The sequence below is a fragment of the Python bivittatus genome, unplaced genomic scaffold (genome assembly GCF_059951505.1).
Source record: "Python bivittatus isolate LINGU-HERP-01145 unplaced genomic scaffold, Pbiv_v1 ctg000960_np1212, whole genome shotgun sequence".
In the NCBI taxonomy this organism is placed as follows: Eukaryota; Metazoa; Chordata; class Lepidosauria; order Squamata; family Pythonidae; genus Python; species Python bivittatus.
Window position 1 is genome coordinate 12,889,314 of NW_028277124.1, and position 27,687 is coordinate 12,917,000.

Consider the following 27,687-nt stretch of genomic DNA (forward strand, 5'->3'; position numbering starts at 1 on the left):
TAATTGAACAAATCAACTTGGAACACAAATGACCAGGCTCAAATTATGCTACTTCAGACACATTATGTGAAGACCCGGCTCTCTGGAGAAGGCTTTAATGCTGGGAAAGGTGGAAGGAAAGAGAAGAAGAGGATTAGCAGCAACAATAACGGATGCACCATTGGAAGATCAGGAGGACCAGGTTGGAGACAGTCCAACCAGGTTGGAGAGTGTCCTGGAGAAGATCTATGTGGTCCCTAAGAGCTGACAGCAACTTGATGGCACATAGTCAAATAACAGATATCCCCATCTATGCATTCTGTTGCCCAAAGCATGAGAATTATTATGTTCCCCCTTAGAAGGGACGTAGGGAGAGACAAAGCTGCTCCTAGCATGGACTGTACAAGGAGATTTGCAGCTTTATGGAAATGGGGAGAGTCCAAGAGCCACAAGACCAGGACCTGCAGATGTTCCAGCCCACGGAAAAATGGCCTCCCCTCATCAAGTTGCAGCATCTCAAATCACAAAACAAAGCTGTGCTATAATGGAAGAGGAAGAGAAGAGAGGGTTGGAAGGGGTTGACTGACTTTCCCCAAAGCTTCTGTAATTCTACCAATCCAAATCGTCATTTGTAATTGCCTTTTGGACTGGTCAGGCTGTTTCTTGAGACAACCCGCCAAGGGGAAGCTCCACATCTTCCTCAGGATAACATGTGTGAGTTCCACCAGCCATGGACCTCTCAAGCCTTGCTTCAAGTGGGAATTCCTGAGATCTGCTAAGAGCAGGCAACCAATGAAACGTTGGCATCTCGATCAAATGAAACCTCTTCGTGTATGAACATGAACAGGGAGAACTAGTCTTTTGAGGCCTGTGAATGGAACCTGCAATTAACATGTAATTCATTATAAAATAAGTTTGTTGTTAGGAACTCTAACTGGAAATAGATTACTAGAAGGAACACTAGATGGTTTGCAGTTCTAAGCAACAATCACCAATTGGGATTTAAAAAAGGGTTCTTAACACTACTAGCTGAAGGCTTTTGGTAGCTATGCCACCAATTTCTCTGTAATGGATATTTTTTTGGGGGGGGAGAAAGAAGCAGTGATAAAACCCAAATGAGTTCCAAATGTTTAGATTTCTCACTGATTGATTGATTGATTGATTGATTGATTGATTTGATTTCTCTCCCACCCATCTCCCCTACAATAGGGGGCTCTAGGGGACTAACCCAATGAAACTTCCAAGAGGGGCTTTTCCCACCTCTTGGAAGTTTCATTGGGAAGCATCATAAATGTCATTGGTTTTGTAAAAAAAAAAAAGTTGAAGAAATATTTTTGGGCATCAGCATAAACTTTATTTGAAGACATTGGATGCAACATTCAATAAGGAATGCATACTATTAGATTATCCCTTAAAAATCACGGGAAGCAACCCTTCTGTTTTTAATGAGTTATAGTAATGCAGAAATGTTTGCAGCAAGATACACGAAAAACAACACAATTAATGGAACAGAAATGTGTTTCAAAAAGAGAGGGCCTCATTTTTCCAAGGAGTGACTAGTTAACATGTGGCTTGTCTGGACAGTTTGTCTTTGCCCTTTGAGAAGAGAGAGAAGCTGGAGACTTAGAGCATTATTGCATTTGCTTTTTATTTGCGAAATGTAGCAGACATAGACATCAAGCAGTGTGACTGCCTGTCCTGCTCCAGATGTTCACTGAGCAATTGCACCTCCTTGCAGTGTTTCCTTTGGGTCCCAATATGCCCTCTAAGGAAAGGAACAACCCCCCCCCCCCCGATTTCTTGTACCTTGAGGCTGCCCTTTGACAGTGTTGGAATAAGAGATAAAACCAGGGGTGTTCGCAACATGTGGTCAAGCAAGTCCAGATGGTGGCCACAACGGTGAGATTAAAGCTCTGCCCATGTTTTTGTGTGCACAGCTTTGACTACCCCTTTGTGGTCACCATCTGGACTTTTTTTTACCATACCATACAATTGTTATACGCCATCCAGAGTCACCTCATTTGAGATGGGCAGCTATATAAATATGATAAATATATACATACATACATACCCCTGGGGAAACAGAGCTTGGACACCTAAGATCAAACCTGACTCACTCTTCAGCTGAAAATGAGAAGACCACAACCTCATGGAAACAGGGTAGAAGAAAGAGGTTGCCCAAGGCATATTTGTGCCATGATTAGGAGCAAGTGAGGAAAGGACTTGGGTTAGCCATTGAGTTGACCCAAACTCCAGCAAGTTTTCCAAGATAGTTACCAGGATGTGACCACCCATCCCTGGCATTGGCCTTGCTGCCTCTGCTTGGATCCAGGTTCTGACTTGGAGCAAAACTGAAGTCCTGCCCTTGAAAAGAAGAAAAGGGATCCATGTTCCCATATGGTGACTTCCTTCTCCCAGTTCAAGGGGAGAAAAGAGACGGCTTGTTCCCTCTCCCCTTCCCAGGACCATCCACTCCTCCTTCCCGTCTCTGCTTTTTGCTTCCCAAGTGCCTTTACTTGCCTTTCGATTCCATACAGAGGTTTGAGCATCCAGAGCTCTGCAGCTGGTCACATTTAAGTCATCCTAATGAACTTAATTCAGGGAGTGACGCCAGCTTTGTTTTTCATACTGCCTGCATCCTACTGTCTTTAACTGGGTCACGCCACCTTTGAACAGCATGTTGGGAGCCACCCCACAGAAAATGGGGGGCCCATAAAATTAAAATTAAAGCAAATGTGAATATTTTCATGGATCTAATTAATTCACACAAAGAGCATACCTCTTTTGCTCACATCCCAGTTGATGCCTAGCTTTTAAACACTTAAGGGGAGAAAGCCCCCATCCCTCTTTAAAAGACTTTCCTGGGTGTAAGAAATAGGACATAGGTAGGTTTGTTGTTTTTACAGTAGCTTAAGAGATAAATGAATATGGAGAATTGTTTATGGCATAATGGTTATGGCTTTGGACAAGCAGAAACAAAAGAAACAGAAAGGGAAGAAGGTAAATGGCTGCAACAGGACGCAGCTAGCTTAACCACGAACTGCAGGTATTGACAGGAACACAGTAGCCTTTAAGATGACACCTAAGTAGAAGTACCAAATATGGACAATTGTAAATAGGGGTAAGGGGCTTTGGAGTAGAGTAATGGGAGATGTAAACTAAGGCAGGACTTCTGGGAATTGTATTAGGCATATCGGATAGGTTGTAAACTCCCCAGTACCTGACCAATGGGGAACCGGGCTTTTCGCATCTGTGATAGGGAATATAAGGAAGACCAATTGCTAAGATCTGGGTCCACCTCATTGCTAATGTGTGTGTACCCATTTTTGCAAAATTGTTAATAAATACTTTGCTACTTCTGAAGTCCTGAGTTGGGTTTTATTGATAACACCGGGTATAATTTTTGATCCAGAGGCAGCAGGAAAAACCAAGATTTCTTAATATTATTCTCTGGAGGAAGACAGAGGACGGCTGGTCTGCCTTCATAGACAAGCTGAAGTTTTATTGTAAATGTAGGAGCAGCCTAAGTTGGTTTAAAGGTTTCTTTGCTAAAGGTCAGTGTTTTTCAAACTTGGCAACTTTAAGATGTGTGGACTTCAACTCCCAGAGTTCCCCAGCTGCTGGCTGGGGAATTCTGGGAATTGAAGTCCACACATCTTAAAGTTGCCAAGTTTGAAAAACGCCACTATCGATCATGCTCTGAGATGCCTCCAGTTTGCAGAAGCACAACAAACAGGCCCCTGAAGGGATGTCTGCAGGGTGTGGTCAAAAAAGTCAAGATGGCAAATGCAATAGTGCAATGCACATAAAAAAAACAGGTGGCGTTTCGGTTGCACCGTTGTAGCTCCCATCTTGACTTTTTTGACCACACTCTGAAGATACTCCTGGTGTCGGGAGTGGGGAGCAAACAGAGGGGGGCCTGAAGTTCAGCAGGGCTGAGCTTTAAGTGGGAGTCAAACATAAAGAAAAGCTAAAGTAAGATCCAAGTAGAAGAGCATGAGAATTAGAAAAGGAGAATCAGGGTGCAGAACATGTGGAATTGTAAACAATGGGATAAAACAGACTAGAAATAGGCATTAGAGAACAAAAGGGCAAGGTAGAGTTCAGGGAGAAGAAAAGAGAAACTCAACTCTTTTGGGGTGAAAAGGAATCTATTTTCATAGCCCTGTGGTGAGAATAATAATTTTTAAAAATCCCATTCCCTGCCTGGGTGGCTCCCTGTCTCCAGCTGGTGCCATCGCACTACTGGATCTACCACAGGCCGCACGTGGGGGTAGAAGGCCTCAGACCTGAAAAGGTTGCAAGCCGAATGAAGGAGAGATGCTTGCAACCTTTTCTGTGGCACGGAGTGGTGGGGAAAAGCCCTTTCTCTTTATTAATAGACCTCAGTCCTGTCCAGGTCACAAAGGTCATGATTCTGCTCTGTTCTGCGTCAGCCAAGCCATATTTAGTCTGGCATGTGGTAGGAAAGGCATTCACAAATCGGAGGGGGTCATGGAACCAGAAGAGAGAGAGAATGGCACACCGGCTGGATCAAGCCCCAAGAAGGACTTGGGCAGGTCTGTCCCAGAGAAATTAAGGGGAGACTTGATATCAGCCTTGGATCGACAGCGAGGCTATTGCTGGACAACGGGAGGGAAGGGCTGTGAGTGCCGGAAGCAGATGTTAGCTGGGCCTTTGTGCGCGTCTACGGGCGCACGGGGGTGCCTTTGAATCAGGCGTGACTCCAGGCGACTTCAGGGACGAGCCCTGGAGTTTCCTTGCAGCGTTTTTCAGAAGCGGGCGGCCCTTGGCTGCTGCTTCCTGGGCTGAGAAAGAGGCACGGGCCTGAAGCCACCCTGAAGTGCCTAAGTCGGGACTAGCGCTCAGGGTCTCCCGCTTTGTAGCAGGGGGACTTTGACCGCTCCACCCACCTGGCTCCCAGCTGGAGCTTAGCAGATGCTGGGGGGGCAGCTGCCAAGGGCGGAAGAGCCACCCAACGGGCCCTCCTTCACGGGCGGGGCACATCTGCAGCTGTACCGACCAGGCGGCCCACGTCCCCCCGCTGGGCTACAGGGTCGGGGTTCTCCTGGTCTCCTTCCGCGCCACGCCGGGCCGGGAATCTGGAAATCCAGCGGGGTCAACTCCCCGGTGGACTCGCTCGCCCCAGGCAACGGCTCCCGTGGCGGTGGAGGGCCGGGCGGGAGAACCTCTCGCTCGCAGGGGAGAGAAGCGGAAGCTTCGCTCGGGGGTCTGGAGAGCCGCACAGCCGCGTGATACTGTCACTCTCGGCTCGCCCGGGAACAGCCGCCGGGAGGGAACAGGGCTTGCCCCGGCGTCTTGCGGGCAGAGCGGAGGAGGCGCGGCTGCCGCAGAAAAGACCCCGCGGCTCTGCCCACACGCGGCCCCCGGCCGCGCTCTCCCCCGCCCCGTTCCCGTCGTCCCCCGGGCCGTCGGCGGCGAGCATGCTTCTCCGGCCGCTGCTGGCGTGGGGCCGGCCCCTGCTGCTCGCCCGCCGCTCGCGCGCCCGCCTGCTCCTCGCCGCCTCCATGGCCGGCCCGCGCGCCGCCGCCCGCCAGCAGGTAGGGCTCGAGCGCGGCTGCCCCGGCGGGCTGGGGGCGGAGCGGGCGGAGCCAGCGGTCCCTTCGTGAGCGCTCCGGGAGGGGAGGCAGGCGCCCGGCCCTCGCGGCGCTCCGCGGAGCCTCCGGGCTGCAGACGCTCGGGGCCGCGCGCCGTCGGCAGCCCGCGCTTCCCGCCCTGGCCGGGCCCTCGGCGCCCCCCGCCCGTTGGGGCGCCAGCTGGCCGGCCGGGGAGCCAGCGGGGAGAGGGGCCGGGGCGGTTCGCGATTGCCCGCGGGGCTCCCCGCCGCGCGGCCGTCTGGCTGGAGACCGCGGCTGCCCCGCTGCCCGAGCGCGAAGGAGCGGCGGGCGGGCCGGGCTTTTGGAGAAAGCTCTCCGCGGGGGTGCCCCGGATGGGGGTCGGGTTGGGGCGCTCCGAAGATGCTCCGAGGTCCTCTTCGGAGCCCTTCAGCCGCTTAGGGGCTTCCTGCTGCGAGGAGCCTCGGCGCTGGCGCTGTCCCTGTCCCCTGTGGGAAGGGAACGGTGCGGGACCAACGTTTTGTTCTTAGTGCCGAGTTTGCTAACAGCGTGAAAATCTGTTCTCCTTGGGAGGAATGGCTTAAAGCGCCCCCCCCCCCTGCGGTTTCGTCTTTCAACACAAAGCCCACAACAGACTCACATCTGAACGTGGCTCCCAATAACACGAACCGAGAATTCACTGAACTTATCTAAACCTGCCTTGACATGCGGATGTTTTGAGATCCAGCTCCCATTATCCCCAGCAAGCATGACCTGTGACTGGAGGTGATGGGAGTTGTAGTCTAGTGCATCTGGAGGCTGAGACATTGGAGGAGATTACTGCATACAGAGATGGGCTGAGATGGGCCAGCCTTTCCTAGCGATACCCTTGTTCCCAATATTATGGTTGTCAGTCCATTGTGGCCATTCCAACTCTGCCCGTAACTAGGTTGGATCAGGACTCATGTGGCTGTTCTGATCCAACCTGCCATTCTGGGGATGAACTGAGTAAATAAATCATATTGCCATGGTTTTGCATATGAACTCAGAAGGCCGAATCACATCTAGCTTAAGACTGTCCTCACTTGATGGTCAGCAAAAGTTCTTCCAGCCTTACTTGCAGATTTGACCTGAGCCCACCTACAGAGAAAGCATGATTTTAATTCAGAAGAGCCTTGCTGTAAAAGAGGTTCATCTTTAAATTATTGGAAGTGTGGCTTTCAGCCACTTCTAGGGCAATTATTGAAAACAGTCTTTTGTACGGAGAGAAGAAAAAACGGGATATATGACAAAATAGAAAAAAGACTAGATGGGTCTAGTGTTGCCAGTCTCCCAAAAGTTGAGAATTACCATTTTGGCAAAATTCCCCTAAAATGCCTGGAGGGGTGGGTGCCTTGATTTTGCATCTGGAGCCCTTTATAGTGAGCAGGCCAAGGGCTGATTCAGTTCGTATTATCTTGGCACAGGTCAGGCGCTTCCTGGACCCGCCGAGGCCTGCTTCTAGCTTGTTCCCAGACTTCCCTCTAGGATAAATTGAGATAAGCAAAATGAAATCTACCCGGAAGGTGGCATAGACTTTTCCCCGCCTACTTGGGTGCTTGCAATGGGCTCAAAGGTGTCCATGGGGCAGAGTTCGACCCTTGGAGGCGGGACCGAGATTTCCTCCCTGCTATAAAATCTCCCCGCCGGGTAGGAAGCTGCACAGGCAGGAAGCAGCAGTTGTGCAAACCATGCCTGGTCCACGGAGCAGTAGTCCTTGTGCCAGAAAGGTGTGTGATCCGGGGTCTCGTGGCAAGATCAAGCCACCCAGCAGTGGGGGGTAGGAATTTGCAGTAGCTCCATGCTCCAAATGGGGATTTTGACCCTTCCCCAGTTTGCATAGGATCTTTCCCTAACCTGCTTTTTCTTTCTGAAGTCTAGCATTTAATGAACAGGTCTAAGCAGATGATGGGGTCGGGTGAAATTAAGTTAGTAATCAACTAAATGTTAATATATCTCAGGTAGGAGAGAATATTGCTCCATCTAACTGATAACACCTAAGATATGTGAGGTGGTGGTGGCAGAAATGCTCTGCCGTCCAGTCGTGATCACACCTTCCTGTGGAAGGAAACTGCCGTTGTTTTGCGGATGCTGCCTAACAAGTCCTCCAACTTCCTGTAGGGTCTCATTCTTGGGGCTTTTGCCAGCGATCGGGAAGATGAAGCTTCTCAGCTGTCTGATGCGGGAGAGGCTTTTGACAGACGGGTCAGTGGAAAGCTGAAGGAGTTGCTGGCCATGTGAGTAGCTGGATGCATTTCCTCTTTTCAATGGTTTAATTACAGGAAACTAGTAATTAGTTTTCGAAGTTAAGCTCTGCAATTAGCTGGAGAGGTTGTGCAAAGATAGTTCCTCCTTTCCTCACATTCCTCTTTTACTTTTTGCCATGCAAATGATGAACTGATTCCATCTCTCCCTCTGCTGATTGCAGCAGGCAAGTCACCTCCCTTTCTTGGGCTTTGCAAAAAGATGGCTTTATGTCAGGGGTTCTCAACTCTGGGCAAGGAGCAGAGGGCTAACAGTTAGTCATAGCGAATAGGGCTATGCAACACTTCAGATTTGATTCCAAAAGCTGCAACCAGCTGTCTGGAGGGACCTGAATATAGCATTTATGTAACTGTCTAAAGCAGCTTTTTTTTCAGGACGATGCACCTGCTCTTTGTAGCAGCCATACAGTTCCAGGAAAAGATGTGGCTGCTTTAAAGCACTGCTGACTGTTTTATATTAATGCCCCTCTGAAGCACCTTTTGGAAGAGAATCTAAAGTATTGCATAGCTTTAATGGTTCACTGACTTGAACCTGGTGATTACTAAACAATGATGCTCATGTCTTGTTCATGTTGGATGTTGTTTTTTTATAAAGCAAAAAATAAAAGTGGTGTCTCTGTGAATGAGGATTTCGAAACTAGACCTAGATGGTGACAAAGGTTTTATTGATGCAAACACATTATTGGTGGAGACAATGGTAGGACTGATTGGATCAGACCTCTTGTGGGCCTGGGAGGGCCACTTTATCTAAAAGCATTGACTTATCTTCTGCTGTTCTAGAGAGGGACTCAGAGTCCCTATCAGCATAAAACAAGAATCTTGCCATTCATACATTGATTTGTTTAGTATATTTACATTCCACCATAATCAAAAACCAAATACATGGATAGAAGGAATGCTTAGGCGTAAAACCAGGCAGGACCCTATCCTAGGAAAGCTTCATAGGCTAATTCTAGTTGCTGAGGGTGATACTGGGCAACATCTGTTTTCTTGTGAACTGTTGAACATCTGTGTGTCCTATTCTAGTTCTGGGCCACCTCTGAAGAAGGGGAAGACGCGCATCTTTCATGGTTTGCATCAGGTAGGGGATAAATATTTACCTAATTTAACCTTGTGCCTCTTACTTTTTAAAATCAGTTTCTTTTGCTGGAAGAAGATTATGGTGGAGCTTTGAGGATTTCCTGCTGAATTCTGAGGAAGAGAATTGACCAGTTAAAATGCCACACAAATGGGACAGTGATCTGATAGTTTCCATAGCTCTTTTTTCTTTCATCCCCAATAAAAACAGGTCTTCAGAACTGTCTTTCTTGCTGGCAGGGTTTGGAGAACAGCAGCGACCCTCTCTGGAATGAAAATATGCACGTCCCATAATTTTTCCACTGTGGAGCTTGGCTTCCTCTCTCAGCTCGCTCTGACCTCAAAAGAAGTCAGCCGAACCAGGGTTGAAGTGAAGGCAGAGGACCAAGTGATACTGTACTTAATCTGAGAAGGCCATTTAGAGATAGGAGAAAGATGGAAAGTTTGTGGATTTTTATTTAAAACATTTGCATAGCTGCCCGTCTTAAAACCAACTCTGATTGGCTTACAACCAAGTTTCTTAGCACATGAGGAACCTGACCTTTATAATGGAATTTCACTGAACCGAGCCACCGTTGGGGTGGTTGTTCACCTGGCAGCGCTCCAGAATGCATAGAATGCAGTCCTGGGTTCCAGGGCTTCTGAAGTTGACTTCCAGCCCTTCAAATCCTGGCTGTGAAACTAGTTCTCTTAAATGACGCTTGAGATCTTAGCTGGGGGACTCCTGCAAGCAGTTTCTGAGCCATGGGGCAAGCCCAGGGAAGCAGTGGTGTGCGTCAATATTCCAAAAAGGGACACGTTGCTAAGGTCAAACCTTTGAATAAAACTAAAAATAACATTTGAAAATGGCACTGCAGTTTTGCTTGTGGGGGACCAAAAGATAAAGAGTGGAGCTGAAGGTAGATGTAATTCTGTGCCTGTCGTGTTAACCAAATGTCAGTTGATGTCGCTGGCTTCTTCTAATCTCCTCCTCTGTTTGCTGTGTGCTGCTCTTACGCTTATGCTTACTCATGCTACTGCTTTTTTGTTATTTTATGTATATCCCCTTATCCTTGTTCAGAGCAATAGTTCATCCCAACATCTGATGTTGCAGTTGTGCGTTTGAAAGATCTGATAATATCATTTGCTGGATTAAAAGTTTAAAAAACAAAGTAGCTTCCCTTGCATCATCCCATTGCTCATGCTGGTTTGATGGATCAGGTTTGATATTTGATATTAAAGGTAACCTTTCCATTCCATGGAATTTCCTTTGGAGAGCACTGCAAAATAGTAGTTTAGTCTCCCTAATAATGACAGAGAAATTTTAAAATGTGAAGGAAGGTGACACTGGATTTGCTCCAATCTTGAAAGCCATTCTTTGAAATTCCAGTTTGCTTAAAAAAAAAAAAGGAAAAATAATTGATTTTCTCTTCTGGTTTGCTACAGGACTTTCCAAGCATAGTAGTTGTTGGCCTGGGAAAGAAAGCAGTGGGAGTGAACATACACGAAAACTGGGATGAAGACAAGGAAAATATACGGGCAGCTGTAGCAGGTTAGCAAAATTAAAACGTTGCTTTTGTGTTCATGTATAACCTCTGGCATTGCTTCCTTAACGAGGGCAAACTGCATTTTAAAGGGTTGTGTCAGTTTGTCAAGCTTAGCAGCTTACATGGCAGATGTATATCTTCTTTGGGGTAAGTCCTGCTGGACAATGAATATTGAGTATGGTGCTGTAAGCAGGGTGGATAAAAGTCAGTGATTTTTTAATTTAAGAGAGATCAGGCCTCTGCAACCATAATAGATACGCACGTAAGAGAATTTCAGCAGGGCACTTTAAATGGCAACTGATGGAACTGCCTGTTCCACGCAAATGTGATGAAAGTGCGAGGCCCTGGTCCCACAAGAGAAGGCATGGCAGCAGAACCCAGCCAAAATGCACGTACCTTTTTGCCAAATCTCATATTTTTTTAGCACAGAGTATCAGGGTTTATTTTTGTGTGCCTAGTTAAAGCATTTGTACTTGCTGTTTGGCTGCATAGACTTAGGTCAGACTGGGTCTGGCATTTTTATCCACCTATCAGGTCCTTCCCAAGGCCCTGGGATAGGCAGATGGGGTTCGATGGTGTTAAAGGTATCGTTGCGGGAAGTATTGTTGTTGTTGTTATTATTATTTAAAATCATAGAATACAAAGAAGAAGGTGGGGGGGAAACCAAGAAAAGTTCTTGAAATTATCCTTTATTTAAAAGTAAGCAAAAAGAAGACGACAACCCACCCACAGGATGCAGCCTTTAGAACTAGGGCTGGCATAGCAGTTGCTTTGCAATAGCCCTCCATAAAAGATAAAAGATACGTTTTTCCATTACTCAGTGAGCTGATAAAGTGGCCTTCTGCAGAATTGACTTTTAACATGGCTAAATAAGGGTGCAAACTGCAAAAGTTGCTTTTTTGGCATATTTATGTACTTTGGCCAGCTGAAGTTGCTTAGTCATCATTTTCAAACATGAGAAAGTTGGGTGAGGCATTTTCTCATTCTTGAATTACTCACAGGCAGTTGCTTTTAGACGACTGAATCTAAGTATCCTATAATTAATCATTTCTACTTCGGAAAGCTTTAATTGCAGACTTGACTGATTTCTGCTCCTTACTGTGAGAGGCTTGTTCGCTAGAAAAAACTTCCCTGGGATCATAACTTTGCCAGTGTGTATTTTATGTTTCAGCTGGATGCAGGCAGCTGCGGGACCTAGAAGTCCCTTGTGTGGAAGTGGATCCTTGTGGAGATGCTCAGGCTGCAGCTGAAGGTGCTGCGCTTGGCATCTTTGAATATGATGAACTGAAGGAGAAAAAGAAGCCCAGCCTTGGAATTCAGCTGCATGGCAGGTAACCGAGACATCACCTTTGTGTGATGCTCCTGTTGCGGAAATAATTGGTTTACTATGAAGTGTCAAGAAATAAAAGGCTATTGAATGAAGTCTATACAGAAAATCACCATCAGACCTTGCACTTAAATGAACAAATCATTTCCACGTGCTAACATGGTTTATATTCCAGCGGTGATCAACCAATGATTGGTGTTCTTGATTCAAGACCTGTGGTTTGTGCAGTCTTGATAAGTTTGCTACCCTAAGGAGTCAAAATTGTGTAATTTGCCTTGGTAAAAGATAGCAGAGAACTGAATAATAATAACTGGGGACCAAGACAGGCAAAGTTGCCGGAGTGTCAACTCTTTAGAAGGGAGGGGCCAGTGGATAGCTTTTCCCTTAGCTGAATGACAGAAGGGACCCAGCTCTAAGTCAGGCCAATATTCTCCTTTTTTAAATAGTAATTTTAGTAAAAATTACAATTACAACAATAAAAAATAATACAAACTAAAAAAAATAAAAGAATAAAAAGAAAAAATAGAAGGTCCAGAAAAGAAAGAAAAAATAGAAAAAAATAGAAAAAAGAAAGAAAAATAAGAATACAGTAAAGAAAGGGAAAAGAAATATATAAAGAAATGACTTGTCCTTTCATCACAAGTATAAACAATTTTAGTAACTTATCACCTTCTCTTAAAATACTACAAATGATCTCTTCATCTCCTGTCCCATCTCTTATCTATAAACAAATCCATAAAGCATCGTCATTTCAGTCCTGATGTCAGCAAACATCCATTAAGGGCTACCAGCGATAACAACAAATAATTTCAACCTTGATCAAATAAACCAACTTTATATTCCTTCCTTTTACTTCTAACAATCTTGATCTTTAGTACCTTCAAATAATGTCCTAGAACTTGATTTCTTTTCGTTTTTTTCTTTGCCCCTTCTCACAAATTTGTCAAAACTTTTAACAAGCCTCTTTTTAAAATCCAATATAGGAAAATTATCCAGTCACTCTCTTAGTTTGTTATCTGCATGTCCCTTTTAATTATTAAGAAATCAGCTGGTTTCTTATATGTCCGGTGTAATATCTTTTTCCATGTCATTCTTGTAGCCTGTCATTTTTAAATCCACTTTCAACTCAGTCTCAATCTTGTCAGGTAAAACTTATTCCTCTTCCATAATATCTTTTAAATACAGTCTATCTATACTCTTCTGGGTCCGTTGTTCAAAAATATCCTTCAGTATGTCCAATGTTAAAATATTTTGCTTCGTTCTGTACTTGTAAGTTGAGTTTGAGTGTTCTTCTCTTTTAATTATAATCTTTAGTTCTCTCTAGTGTCCAATTTTTAAAGTCTTACTACGTTTTTTTTTTAAATAATTCAAAACAAAAGCATTTTCCCATGCGAAGGATTCTTATAATTAATTCCAAAATCTTATTTCAAATTTATCTGGACCCTTAGTCCATTTGTAACTTTCTAAAATCAGAGTTTTAATCACTCTTTTGATAAAAAAAATTGTCTAAGTCCTTAAACTTGTATTTAAAATTTCTTTTGCTGAGGATTGAAGTGCTTGTAAAACTTGTTGATCTAAAGGTTCCTAATAGCTGAAAAGAAGTTAATAAGCAATTTCTGAAAGTGATTAGAAAAGGAAGCATGTGAACCCAGTGCCCTTAGAGGTGCTGGCTGTGGTTTGAGTAATAAAATGGCCACTCCCTTGTCTCCCAGAGCTCTAAATCCACTGGAGACCACTGTCTGGTGGTCTCCTCATGAGAAGCAGCTGCCTGGAGCACTTGTGGGCAATTTCAAGTCCTCTCTTTGTCTGGAGAGGAATTATCAAAAAGCTGGTCTACTCGCCGGCTCCTCATTGCACCGTGGTTGTCAGCTCTGCTTTTCATGGAGCCATCTTCAGTCTGCCATTTCTTTCCCAGAATAACACAGTCCAGGCCAACATTATCCTGTGTGAGCTGTCCAGCTTGAAAAACCTCAGCTCTCTTCCTCAGACCCCCTTTCCTTCTCATTCGGGGCACCTCCCTAGAAAGAAACGGCCCTGGCACTCGCAAGCTGCAATTCTTTGGATGTGCTCCTGCTCCCCACCCTGCCCTCCAGGCATCTGTTGTTGTCTTTGAAGACTCTCCTGCTGACTCAGGTGTGCAGAAAGAGAGAATGTGGTTCCCAGATTGGATGTCTGAGCTTGATCTTCCCTTCCATGAATGTGAAGTTCTACAATTCTGTTTTGTTTGCCACTATAAAGAAACCCCGCAGCAGTACTTTGTAGCTAAACTTTCTGCATTCCTATTTAGTGATGGAACTGATGGCTGGGAGAAAGGTATTCGCTATGCAGAAGGCCAGAACTTGGCCAGATACCTGATGGAAGGACCAGCAAGTCACATCACACCAACCAAATTTGCTACCATCATTGAGGACAAATTGAAAAGCTTCAGCAATGTGACTGTTCATAAAAGGTAAGTTCAGTTTAAGGAGGTTTTTTTTGTTGGTACCATATTTCTCAGAACAATTAAAGAGAGCAGGCCCTCCATCAAGTTATTTAACATGGCTTAGCATTTAAGGTACCAGTGTTGCTTTATGGGCCTGCCATTGTCTTCAGTGCTATGTAATACATCAAATAGCTTATTCCAGTGTTTCTCAACCTTGGCAGCTTTAAGTTGTGTGGATTTCAACTCCCAGAATTGAGCAAGCTGGCTGGGGAATTCTGGGAGTTGAAGTCCACACTTCTTAAAGTTGCTAAGGCTGAGAAACATGGGCTTATGCATCTGAACCCACTAACATATGCAACCTAGTGGCAGCTACCCCATTGTTAATTTAGACCTCCTATGGAAATTCTCCATATTTCCCTGTGTGATCAAAACCATAAATATCCTTTATGGCTCTCAGCTGCTGTAGAATTCTGAGTCTTTTTACTTTGCTCTGCCTGGCAGCTATTGGAGAAAAATCTGTAAGACCAAACTCCTGAATTTCCGTCCCATTTCCCTTCTCAAGCTGAGGTTTGCTTTGTCTGTTCAGGCAAGACACAAGAATAAGTCAGTCTCCAAAATGCATTATGGGTTTCCAGATTCAGGTCAAGCACACACAGGGACATGTTCCGAAACATTCCAGGGGCCAGACCCTGATATAAAGGAAATAGGGTGTATTTATAATCATACGACAAGTAAATACAAGATTATGAATGTGATTGGTTACGAATTAATTATGGAAGACAAAGTTTAAATAGACCAAGTCACTAAGTTGTACTCACCAAATATATCTGCTAAATATCAAACAGAGCTTCGTTAACCCGGACCCTAACCTCTAGTTGTTCTGACAACTTCCTCTTGATGCCTAACCAGAAATACAATATAGAAACCATTCTTGCATACCTACTTGCTTCTAGTGCTTGCTAAATATCCGTTTAAACCATTTATTAATATATAGCTTAAATTCTTCCATACAGCCCTTGCTTATTTCTGCTTTGTAGTGCATGCTGGGAAAATAGAAATGCCGCGGTTGTAAATTTTATTACTGTGACTTGAAGGAACCCTGCAGGTAAAAGACAGTTGTACACATAATTTGTGTGCACACCCTGGGTCTGGGGGGGATCTTACTGCAAGCTTTTCCCCCCTGCAAGAATCAAGAATATTTATTACTTTCTATTGCTTTTACAATCCAAAGCATGCAAACCAGAAGAGGCACTCATATTCAAAACAGTCAAAAAGTAACAAAACATAATGCAAATTAGCATGAATGGTAAAACAAAGTATTGAAATTGCAAGGCAATTAAATGTCTTAACGGCTATAGCAGTTGCAACCAGTTTAGCAACCCTTTGGGGAATTTTGATGATCTATCCAGTAAGAAGGGGCAAATAATCTTCTTTGAGCAAGCAAGATGGTGAGTTAAGAGAAGTTAAGAAAAACATTATGAATTCAGTTGCCCATGTTGTACAGAACAGGTGCTCCAAGAGGATGTAGGAAGCTGCAAGAGGGCTTTTGGGTGGGGGGCAAGAAAAGGGGAAGTAACTTACTAAGCAAAGAAACAGTGTATTATCTGCTGATTTATGTATTGTAATGGTGGTGTTTGCAAATAATCCCTAAATGCCAGTTATAATGTAACTAGGGGAGCCAGGTTTTCCTAGGTTTGTTTGCAAGGCAGTTGGTTACAGTTGCTGTACAGTAGAAGGAAGCCTTCAAGATAATATGTTGAAAGTGACTTAAGAGGAGGTATTTTATACAGGAACCAGGAAAAGTATGATTGGTTGCTGCAGGTTGGTCTGAGAGCAGTGCTTTCCTGCTCCACACCTTTCCACGAGTCTCTGCAAATAAGGAGGGCAGGATTGTGTCCATGTTTTACTGTAAAGGAGAAACTGTTGCAGAGGGATGTTGTAGACAGAACAGCTGTAAAAGGGAAACTCAGTTAATATAAACATTTTTTTAATTTATTTGCTTTCTTGTCATCTTAGAATTTGAGAAAGATTATTATTATTTTGTTGATAAGCCGAGACTTGGGAATGCTATGCGTCCTCCCGCTCCTCTTTCAGTAATTGGGAAAGAAATGATGGGAATGGTTCTCTGTCATTCCAGGGATAAATCTTGGATACAGGCGCAAGGAATGGGATCGTTTTGGAGTGTTGCAAAAGGCTCTGATGAACCCCCAGTCTTTTTGGAAGTCCACTACCAAGGCAGCAGCAACCCCAAAGAAGCTCCATTGGTATTTGTTGGAAAGGGGATCACTTTTGATAGGTGAGCATCTTCTTAGGGGCATTTTTGGAGCAGATTTAATTCCTCCCTGTTCCCAGAAGATGTGCCTTGAAAGTGCAGATAAATGCAATGCAAAGTGCATTGAAAGGGACTGCAGGAAACATGGTTTTAGCCTCATTCATCTTCCCAAGGTCATGTAGTTTCTAGGTGAAGTCGTTTTCCAGGTCCTGGTCCCCTGTCTTGAAGGGAGGGAGCTGTGCAGCTTCAGATATTGACATGAACCATGGAAGGGACCACTCAGGAGCCATGAAATAATTGGGAAGTTTCCCCTTCCACCTGTATATAAAGATAGGAATGAATAAATCTCCTAATGCATGAATCCATTGCAGAGATTGCCCTCAAGAAGCTCTATTAAAGAAAATCTCTGCAATGGATCCATCCATTAGGAGATTTATTCTACTTACTTACTGAATTTATACTCTGTCTTTCTCCTCTGGGGAGCATACAAGGTGGCTAAGGAAATTTTGAAAAACAGAACAAAAATGCAGATTAAAGTTAACAAATAAGTGCTAAAATGAGACTGCCTAAGGGCGAGTCTGTCATGGCCTGGGAGTGGGACAGGAGAAGCTCCCTTGTGTTGTGATGGGCTTCTGACAACGGGGACATCTTCAGAAGGAGTATGCAGGGTGAGTCTCCTGTGTGAATGATGGACAAGGGAACCTTAGAGGCACCCAATGGGGAATCATGGTGCTAAAGTATTTTCACTATCAATTGGATTTTGATTGGCCTGCTCGCCTACAATTTCAGCTTTTGGACTTCATTTAATTCTTCTCCAGTATTATTCCAGAACATCTGAATTGAATGTTTCTCTAACTTATAGACCCTTCCTGTCAGATTTATAATAACAGTGCCATATTTTCCACACTTTTTCATTTATTAAAACAAAGACTTGTGGCTCAGCATCCAACCAAAGTTTTTTCCTGATTAGTTTTGTGGGGTGGCTGGGCAAAGAGACACATCTTTGTGGCATTTCTGTGTTTCTTCCCAGCGGTGGCATTTCCATCAAGCCTTCCGCCAATATGGACGCCATGAGAGCAGATATGGGAGGTGCGGCCACCATTTTTTCTGCCATTGTCACAGCTGCAGAGTTAAGGTTACCCATTAATCTAATTGGTAAGTAAATTGTAGAAAAATTAATTCACAAAAGTTATTTGGATTGGAAAGAGATGTCAGCACACGTTGGGTCAGCTCATCTTGATTCCCCAAGGTCTGTGGCAGAGGAGTTGTTCCATGATTTGCTTCCCCAACTGGAAGTAGCAGCCACTGAGTCTAAGAGCTCAGGCAAACTGAGGCAGCTGCTGAAATTGGAAGCTGGATTGTCCCACTGGTTTCTTCTCCAAAACAAAATCTGGTAATGTTGAATGGTGAGATTCCATCATCAAGAGTCTTCCCAGTGCAGACATTCCAGTAGATGTTCCAGTTTTGGGATGTGCCTCTTTGTAAGTCATCCCAATTGCTCTCCTTGTCCTTTACTCACATTGTGTTTTAGGTGAGAAGACAGTCTTTATTCTATTTCAGGTGGCCCTCGTTTAATGACCACTCATTCAATGACTGAACTTGCAACAGTGCTGAATGAGTGTTTTGAATGGTCCTCGAAGCTCCAGCCGTTGCAGTGTCCCTGTGGTCGTGTGATCACAATCCAGGTGCTAGGGGCTTGGCACCTGGCTCACAATTACGATGTCGCAGCATCCCTTGGTCACCATTTGCGACCTTCTTTGCTGGCTTCCTACAAGCAAAGTCAATGGGGAAGCCAGCAGCTGGTCGCAAATGGTGACCACATGACATCTTCATTTAACAACCTGTGGTAATTCGCTTCAAGATGCCAATGGGGGTTGCCGTTGCTAAGCAGTATGGTCTCATGATATCATGCTTTATGACCGCATTGCTTAGTGATGGAAATTTCAGTCCCAATTGCTGTCGTTAACTGAGGGTTACCTGTATTTTGTTTTATTTTCAAACTTACATCTTTATTTTAGAAGGATACAAAAAATAGACTACCAGAGTAAACAATAATAACATAATTAAAACTAAACAAACCAAGACATTTAAAAAAAGAAGAAAAAGATCCCCCCCCCTTAAAGACCCTAACAGAATTTAACAAATTGCAGTAGTAAAGGGTTAAGGTTAATATTAAAGATCATACTAAAATATAATAGAAAAGTATATGTTTAATTTATAGTCGCTGGTTTACAAAAAATAACTGATAATACTATATTATAATTAAATACAAAAAATAAAATGTAATTACCAAATGATACCACTGTATTATTGTAAAATGTCATAAAATCTATGCTAGAGAAGGACATACTGCTTCATTCTTTGATTAGTTGAAAATATTGCCTTTTCCAGAACAGAAAAGTTACACATTTCCAAAAGCCAAATGTCTGGAATCCTAATCACTTTTCCCATTTTTCAATATAATTATTTTGTTCACCCCCCGTGTCCAGTACAACAATAATTCCTAATGGATTCCAGAGTTTTTGCTATATAGTTCAATATCACATTAACATCTTTAATGTTTATGTACATTAAAATACTGTTCCAGAAGTCGTCTAAACATTCACAAGACCATACCATATGGAGCAGTGAACCCTAAAACCTTTTACAATCCCTGACCCAACATTTATCATGTTTAATTCCTCTAGAAAAAATAGATTGGGTGGGGGGGTACATTTTGCCTTCAACTCAGTGCCGAACACAAAATGGGGAACAGGATGGAGAGGAATTTTCAAGGCTGTCTATTTTGCAAGGATTAAACCCCCCTGAGCTGGCGTTTGCAGCTTGTTTGCTTGTTAAGGGGTGAGCAAAGGAACTGGGTCTTGGCATCAGGTAACTGGATACCAGTGAAACAATATCACCACTGAAGAATTTTTGATTAAAGTTTTAAAAGCAGTATGGTTTTAAATACCAGATAACATTCTGTGTAAATTCAGTTGGAATTCTTTCTATCTAAGGTTTGTCCCCCCTTTGTGAGAACTTGCCCAGTGGGAAGGCAAATAAACCCGGAGATGTTGTGACAGCCATGAATGGAAAAACAATTCAGGTACGTTTAAAGATGTTTATTCAGCACAGGTTTTAATAAAACAACAGTGGACGTGTGCAGCACCTGAGGTTTAATCTAGCAAAGTCATTTCTAGCTTAACAAGTAGAACTTTGAATCAACAGTTGCTTGCAAGAGCCCCATGGATAGGCGTGGGGGCCAAGTTTGCTAATATTTCTAATCCTTGTTAGATGTCATCAGATTTGAGGGAATGGTGGTGATCACATATTTAACAGAACAGTAACATCTATTCTCTGTTGTTGTCTTCGTTCATCCTATTGGCCAACATTGAGTTAACACACACTTTCAAAAGCATGGAGCACCTTCATTCTGCATCATTTTAAGTAAAATACTATTTCCAAACAGGAAACTTGAGCCTGTCAGATACAAGCATTTGGGGGATGCTGCCAATAAGGTAGCAATAAGCTTGTCCCTTCACTCAAAAGGAGCTGTTGGTCCCCAAGTGCAGGAGGAGACTTTTCCAAGGATTAACACCTGGAACATCGTTGCTAGTCCAAGTGGCTGGGGGAGAGGGTGTAGGTCTTTGGACCTGTAACCCACAGTCCAGTTGTAGAGACGTCTGCTTGCTGAAGTGGTTGCTTTGGGGATAGTGTAACAGCTGAGAAGGGTGGGATAGGAAACCCCATTTTAAATTTTCCTACAAGGAATTCTGGCTTGATCCAGAAATGCATCAGAACAACAATGGCGGAGAGGCATGGTGATGCAGGCTGATTGTGGGAATAATGGCTTTGAATGTTCCTAATATAACTTTCTGCATATAAAACTAGAAAAGAAGCAGCACCTAGATTCTCAGTGGCAGAATACACACATACCTGAAATGACACCCTCTATCTAGTCAGCTACCTAATTCCGCTGCATGGGACATTAGGGAAAATACTCCTCTCTTACATTATGTGCCTCCCCAATCCGCAGCGTAGGAATGATGGACCGACTTTGGAGGTCTGTCATTAACAGAATATATGCAACATCTCTCCATGCATTTGAACGCTATGGAAATTCAATGCTGCTAGCTTTCTCTCTGCTAGCTTCCATATTCTGGAAATACCGCCTGCAGATAATAGTCCGCATCCTTCCATTTGCAGTGTGTTACATGACAGCAGTCTTCAAAGGCATTCTGGGAATTTCAGAATTGGAGAGCAGTTTTATAGAGCATTTGAAAGAGGTGTTGTGCACTCCCAAAAGCGTATGCAAATGATCTCTGTTTGAAATGTGAAAGCAGCTGCATCTTTTTCCCGGCATGTATCCACCTGCATAGACATTTTGCATTGCTTTCTACCTAGGAAGGCAGAGTGGCTGTGCATGGATGCAAGCTGTATGGCCACTTTCTAAAGCAGTGTACAAGCCTTGCGAAAGGTGCCGTTGCTTTAGAGGCGCTTCATACACAGTCTGATGTGTAAGGAAGCAGCTATTTCAAATCGTTTACACAGCCCTAACAATCATATTCTGCTAGGAATAGTCTGACTGCGCCTTCATTTCCAGAACAAATTTGTCTAGATGATTGGTATTAACCATTAAAGTCCCTCAGATTACCTAAAGGATTACAGCCTTCCATATTTGTCTACCTGGATACTCAGATATTTTCAGAGGGGGTTCCTCCTGATACCAATACAAAATGTGGGGCAGAAGGTAGCTGCTAGAGAGAGTGAATGGTGGAATAGGGCTTTTTAATGGCAAATAAAAATCTTTTCCCAAACATTTCACTCTTTTGAGCTTTTGCATGTTCGTTTGATTCTGTTGTATCAAATATTTGTTGGTAGTAGTTTTGTTTATTTCAGGTTTAGAGTTTGGCAGGGTTATAATGTATTCTTTATTTTTTATAGTTTGAAGCTGTATTGTTAATAGCCCCTAAAACGTAGCTAGTGATGGTATAAACAAGCTTGTTAACTCATTAGTTATTGCAAATAGAATGTAATTTTCTCTTGCTGATTTTCTGATCCCTTCATAAAAGGTTGACAACACAGATGCAGAGGGAAGACTGGTGTTGGCTGATGCTCTTCACTATGCACACAGTTTTAATCCAAGGGCAATTTTAGATGCTGCAACATTAACAGGTAGCCCATTCTTTTTCTTTACTTACCTAAAGCTTCCATCCTCCATATTCCCAGAATGTTAAGGAATACTATGAAAAACTCCCCTTCCTATTTAGAATACAGGTAGTTCTCGAGTTATGACTGCAGCTGGGACCGGGATTGCCATCGCTAAGTGATGTGATCGTAAAGTGCAATGTCACATGACTACATTGGTTAGCGACGGCAATCCAGGCAGTCCCGGTTGTCTTCGTAACCCAAGACACATGGGTCATTAAGCAGGAAACAGAGGTAGCCCCAGGTAAGGAGCGCAGGGGTGCCATGGGAGGTGGGGGAGGCCCTGGGAGGCCTGGCGGAGGCCACGCATGAGTGGGGGAAGGGATACTCAGTGTGGCGCGAGCTCAGAAAGGCCCGGGAATGAAGGTGCAGGGTGTGTGTGAGTGAAGGGGGGAAGGAGGGCGCAGTACACGCGAGCGAAGATAGGCTGTGGGGGGGAACTTACCCCAGCGACTTGCGACCTTCCTTGCCAGCTTCCCATTGACTTTGCTTGGGGGAAGCTGGCAAGGAAGGGTGCAAATGGCGATCACGTGACTGAGGGACACTGTAACTGGTTGTAAGTGCGAGCTAGTTGCCAGGCACCCGAATTTTGTTCACATGACCGTGGGGGCACTGCAACAGCCAGAACTTCGAGGACTGGTCCTAAGCCCCTTGGTTCAGCACCATCATAGCTTCAAACAGTCCCTGAAAGAATGGTCATAACTTGAGGACTGTCTGTATCTTTAATAATGTGATTTCTTTGTGGGTTTGAGCGGCCTATAGACAGAGCACAAATTGCATGGAGAAGACTTGTATTGTATTGCAAAAGTATGATAAGCTTTGGTGTTTTAAATAATCTTGCCCACGGTACTCTCATGACTGCTGGGAGAGGATTATTTTGGATGCAGATTTAGCTGTAATTATATTGCATCTTTTCATTTATCAAGGTTGCACATTTAAACAGTTTACTGTGAGCAATTAAAGCAATTAAAAGCAAAGCAAAACAAAAGAGGTATTGATACTGCAGATAATTAGGAGGCTGAAATATCAAAAATAAATGGAAAGCCACCTGAATAAAAATGTCTTTGCCTGGCAATAGAAGCTTAAAAAAAGAGTTGGATGGATCAGACAAACTTTTCACAGGACAATGTATTGTCGAAGGCTTTCACGGCCGGCATACGATGGCTGGTGTGGGTCTTCTGGGCTGTGTGGCCGTGGTCTTGAAGTTTTGTTTCCTAACGTTCCGCCAGCACCTGTGACCGGCATCTTCAGAGAGCAGGAGCACAGACAGGAGCAGTTCTCTCTGTGCCCAGGATAATGTGACCCTTTTCTGGGTAATTATAGAGATCTGAAGGGGGGGGGGGATTTTCACAGGACACTTTCCACAAGTGGGGTGCAGCTACAAAACAAGATCTCCTGTGCACCTGACAGTGATGCTGGGGTACAGGAAAGGTTGTAAATTTAGTGTTCCACTGCTCTAGCTTCCTACATCGTAAATGAATTTATTGCATTTTTAAACATTTCTATTGCTATGTTATAACCTTGCAAATAAAAAAAAAAACTTTTTAGAAATGCGAATAGAAATTGCTAGCTTTTGAGTAGTTAATGCCAGTGGACGTAGAAGGAGGGTTGGATAACCTGCATTGTATAATACTTTATAGGTGCCATGGATGTAGCGTTAGGTTCGGCAGCTACTGGGGTTTTTACCAATTCACAGCAGCTGTGGCATCACCTGTATGAGGTAAGATACGATAGAGACAATTGATTTCAAGATGGGTGCTGATTTAGAGGGCTTGTAAGAAAAGATTCAACATGATTTATTGAGAACCCAATCCATAACTATGGGCTGCAAAAACTAAACACCAGACCTCTGCTTTGGAGCTGATAAAGCTTTTGTGAACTAGGACTAGTGATAATTTACACACCTTTTTTTCAGCATTCCTAGAGGCTTCTGTTTGCCCTGATACCTAAAGTAAGCAAAGTAAACTACGTTGCTTTGCTGCATTGCTAATGTTGGTCTCCAGGTAGTTTAGTAATGCAGCAAAGCAATGTATTTGATCCTGTCTCTAATATTTATCAGACAGAAAATGGAAGAGAACCAAGTATGAATTTGTTAGTATTAACTAACTGAAAAATGGAAAACAGCATTCGTGACGCCCCTAATTATTTCAGCAATTTGCATCATAGATTTCTACAATACCGTCAGACGGGTCCTGCCGATACAGCTCCTGTGTAGTCCGAGATGCATATTTTCTGTAGGTGGCAGATGAAATAGGCAACCAATTCTTTTAGCCAAAGTGGCTGTTTAAAGTGGTCGTGCCCTTTGATCCAGCATGGATGTCGGAAGTGAACTGAAAGCGGGGGTGAGAAGTGGCTGAGTTTGTAGTGAGAGCAAATTATTTAGGCAGATAAAGCCAGGATGAAAGAATGCCAAAATAATATTTCCAAGGAGAAGAAATGAGCATTGGAATGGCAAATGTGGTTCAGTTTAAGCAAGTGTAAAACGATGCACAAAATTCTCAACTTCACAGATACACTGAGAGGCCTGAGCTTGCAGGAATCTTGGAGTTACTGTATGGATAGTTTGGTCCGATTGCTCCAATCTGCGGTCGCTGTGAAAAAGGCAGATGGGTTGTGAAAATCATTAGGAAGGAAATTGAAAGTATTGCTCCCACCCACCCATCCCAATTCCTGAGATCATTTCTGTTTTCAACCTACAAGGATTCTCTTGGCGCTGCCTCCTGTTCATGGTGGGAAGTTTATTGTTCTGAAGCAGTGTCCAGAAAAAGAGATGTGGGTGGGAGAATGAAGTATAGAACCTTATAACTGTACAGGTAGTTAGTCCTCACTTAATGACCATTCATTTAGCAACCGTTGGAAGTTATGACGGCGCCAAAGCTACTTATGACCGGTCCTCAGATTTGCAGCCATTGCAGTACCCCTGCAGTCATGAGATCGTGATCCCGGCACTTGGCAACCAGCTTTGCACTTTTGACGGTTGCAGCGTTCTATACTTCATTCTCCCACCCACATCTCTTTTTCTGGACACTGCTTCAGAACAATAAACTTCCCACCATGAACAGGAGGCAGCGCCAAGAGAATCCTTGTAGGTTGAAAACAGAAATGATCTCAGGAATTGGGATGGGTGGGTGGGAGCAATACTTTCAATTTCCTTCCTAATGATTTTCACAACCCATCTGCCTTTTTCACAGCGACCGCAGATTGGAGCAATCGGACCAAACTATCCATACAGCACAAATGATTGCCATTTGCGACCTTCCCAGCCAACTTCTGGCAAGCAAAATCAGTGAGAAACCACATGATTCACTTAATGACTGTGATTCACTTAATAACTGCTGTCATTTGCTTAATGACTGCTGCAAAAAATGTAAAATTGGGTGCAGTCATGTGATGCCTCGCTTAACGACTGCCCCAGTAACAACGAATTTTCTGGCCCCTGTTGTGATCGTTAAGTGAGGACTACCTGTATTTAATACTCTCTGCTTCATGTTAAGGCGAGCCATTTGGCTCAACTTGTCCCATTATAAGAGAACTAAAGACCGTAGAGAACTGTGGAAATTTGATCTACTAATAGCTTCTTTTCTCTGTGCTGACAGGCTAGTGTTCTGACAGGCGATCGAGTTTGGAGAATGCCTCTCTTTGAACATTACACAAAGCAAATGACAGACTGTCACCTTGCAGATATCAATAACATTGGAAAATACAGGTAACATGGCTAAGTGGAAACATAATGCTGCTGCTACTGTATTATATTCAAGTTGTTTATGAAGATTCTCAGTCATCCAGGTGGAATTGTCTGGAGGTTGAGTTGTGGCAACTGGACTTCTTTTCTTTTTGGTAGACACGTTTCGCTACTTGTCCAAGCAGCTTCTTCAGTCTAAAAAGGTTGGTTAGGGGGACCCCATAAATCTTGTCATTCCTTACGTGGCTGGGGTGTCAGAGAAGATAAAACAGATTTTTGGAAAACACCACATACCTGTGTTTTTCAAATCCACTAACACAGAGAGACAGAGGCTTGTATACCCTAAAAGATCGAACACCAAAACATAAGAAGAGCAATGTAGTATATGCAATTCAGTGCAGTGAGGAATGCTCAGAGCTCTACATTGGGGAAACCAAACCGCCTTTACACAAGAGGATGGCCCAGCACAGGAGGAGCAACAACACCAGAATCAGTAGTTTACCTTCATCTAAAAGAAAAAGGACACTCATTTGAGGACAATAATGTTCACATTTTGGACAGAGAAGATAGGTGATTTGAGGGAGGAGTGAAGGAATCCATTTATGCCAAAGTGGAAAATCCTTCCCTCAATAGAGGTGGAGGCCTCAGACACAACTTGTCCCCCATTTTCCATGCTAGTAAGAAACACAGCCACCCTGGAAGACTTTTATGGGATCCCCCTAACCAACTTTTCTAGACTGAAGAAGCTGCTTGGACAACTAGCGAAATGTCTCTACCAAAAAGAAAAGAAGTCCAGTTGCCATGACTCAATCTCCAGATTATGTTCAAGTTACTTTATTCAGTGCCTACAGAGAACTTAGGCAAACAGGAGTTAAAGGAGGACCTGCTTAGAAACATTTCTGTTCAAGGATCCATTAGAGCAACATTCTTTGGCCAAGTGCATGTGGGTACGACTCGGCAGAAGAAACGCAGCTGAACCTTCCACTTTGCTCAGGTTGAGAGACTCTCGCTTGCTCAGAGAGAAAATTATTCACTAATCTGCTTCACTTCATTGTGATGCCGAAATGGAAAACAGTAGGGCGATTGTTGCTATTATTCTGAATGCAACCAATGCAGAATAAACTTAAGAAACAAAATTATAAAAAGGTGGTGGTAGTGTGACCATGTCACGCCCTCTGTAATTCATACAAGTATTTTTCTGAGCGTGTGTGATTTCCACGAGCCCAGGAAAATGCACCCCAGACAGGTAGAGAGAGAGTGACCGTACCAGATTAAACCGTGCGCATTTCAGTTGGTTTTTGTTTGTATCTTTCAAGCTGAAATCATCGTTTAGATTCTCATTTCTGGCTATATGAATCAAGGTTTGGTGAATCAAGGTTTGGTATCCATGGTGATAGGCAGTTTTATTAGGTAGCTTTTTGCCTTACGTAAATAGTAAGAACAGTAAAATACCTTACAAAATAAAACTTTATGTTTTTCCCCATCAGGTCTGGTGGTGCATGTACAGCTGCTGCATTCCTGAAAGAATTTGTGACAGTTCCTCACTGGGCCCATTTGGATATTGCTGGTGTAATGGAAAATAAAGATGAGGTTCCGTATCTGCGAAAAGGCATGGCAGGAAGGCCAACACGTACCCTGGTTGAGTTTATTACTCGACTGACCGAAGACAAGCAAAGCTTCTAGAAAGCAGCTGTGCAAGGATCACCTCTGGCCTTAAAATCAGTTAATATGAACATGAAGAAACCAGTGATCTCCCAGCCAGTGCACTGATATAATTCCAAAAGGGCCATCCACCCTCGACTTTAATTTTGGGAGGCTCTTTAGAAACACAGTGATGGACTATAAATTCATTCCATAGAGCTCTACTAAACCACAATCTCTTTTTATAATCTTCATCCCAGGATTCTGTCCTGCATTTGGTACCCAAAGAGCGATCAGTTTAAACCATAAGGCTTTGTAATACAGATTGAATAATAGATGCACAGTTATCACATACAATAAATATATCTTCTGACACTTCTGGTTGTTGAGGGTTTTTTTTCCTCCCCCAGAATACGCCTTCCAAAAGGGTTTGTTTTATAGATGGTTGGGCAAAATATTGAGAGAGAAGCAGAGCCTTATGCCAGCGCCTCTCTCAAATAAATTATTGTTCCTGCATGCCGGCAGGCGAAACTTGAATTTTGCAGGGGACAGGATATTTCTTGCCCTGCAGTGGGGTCTTAGTGGGAGACATGCTTTGTGTGCAAAATGGCCTTGTGTTTCCAGTGGGTGTGGGAAGGGCTTGGCAGTCCATCATCCCCGGCAGAAAAGCAGATGGAACTGGGGTCAAGGGGCTTCTTGTGGCGTCGTGTTTCCTC

General features: G+C 43.8%; 1 protein-coding gene across 2 annotated transcripts; it reads left to right on the forward strand.

Annotated features, from left to right (window-relative positions):
- Positions 1–5,030: 5,030 nt before the first annotated feature.
- Positions 5,031–27,346, forward strand: LAP3 (leucine aminopeptidase 3). 2 transcript variants are annotated; one of them, XM_088131323.1, is made up of 13 exons: positions 5,031–5,540; positions 7,695–7,810; positions 8,864–8,918; positions 10,340–10,445; positions 11,612–11,771; positions 14,055–14,216; positions 16,327–16,485; positions 17,492–17,616; positions 19,458–19,546; positions 21,513–21,615; positions 23,289–23,368; positions 25,245–25,354; positions 26,818–27,346. In XM_088131323.1, exons 1-13 carry the CDS (start codon positions 5,424–5,426, stop codon positions 27,011–27,013), a joined length of 1,578 nt encoding a protein of 525 aa, XP_087987449.1. In that variant the 5' UTR covers positions 5,031–5,423; the 3' UTR covers positions 27,014–27,346. The 2 variants fall into 2 exon arrangements, with proteins under 2 accessions (XP_087987449.1, XP_087987450.1); XM_088131324.1 differs by lacking the exon at positions 5,031–5,540 and adding an exon at positions 7,163–7,303.
- Positions 27,347–27,687: the final 341 nt, after the last annotated feature.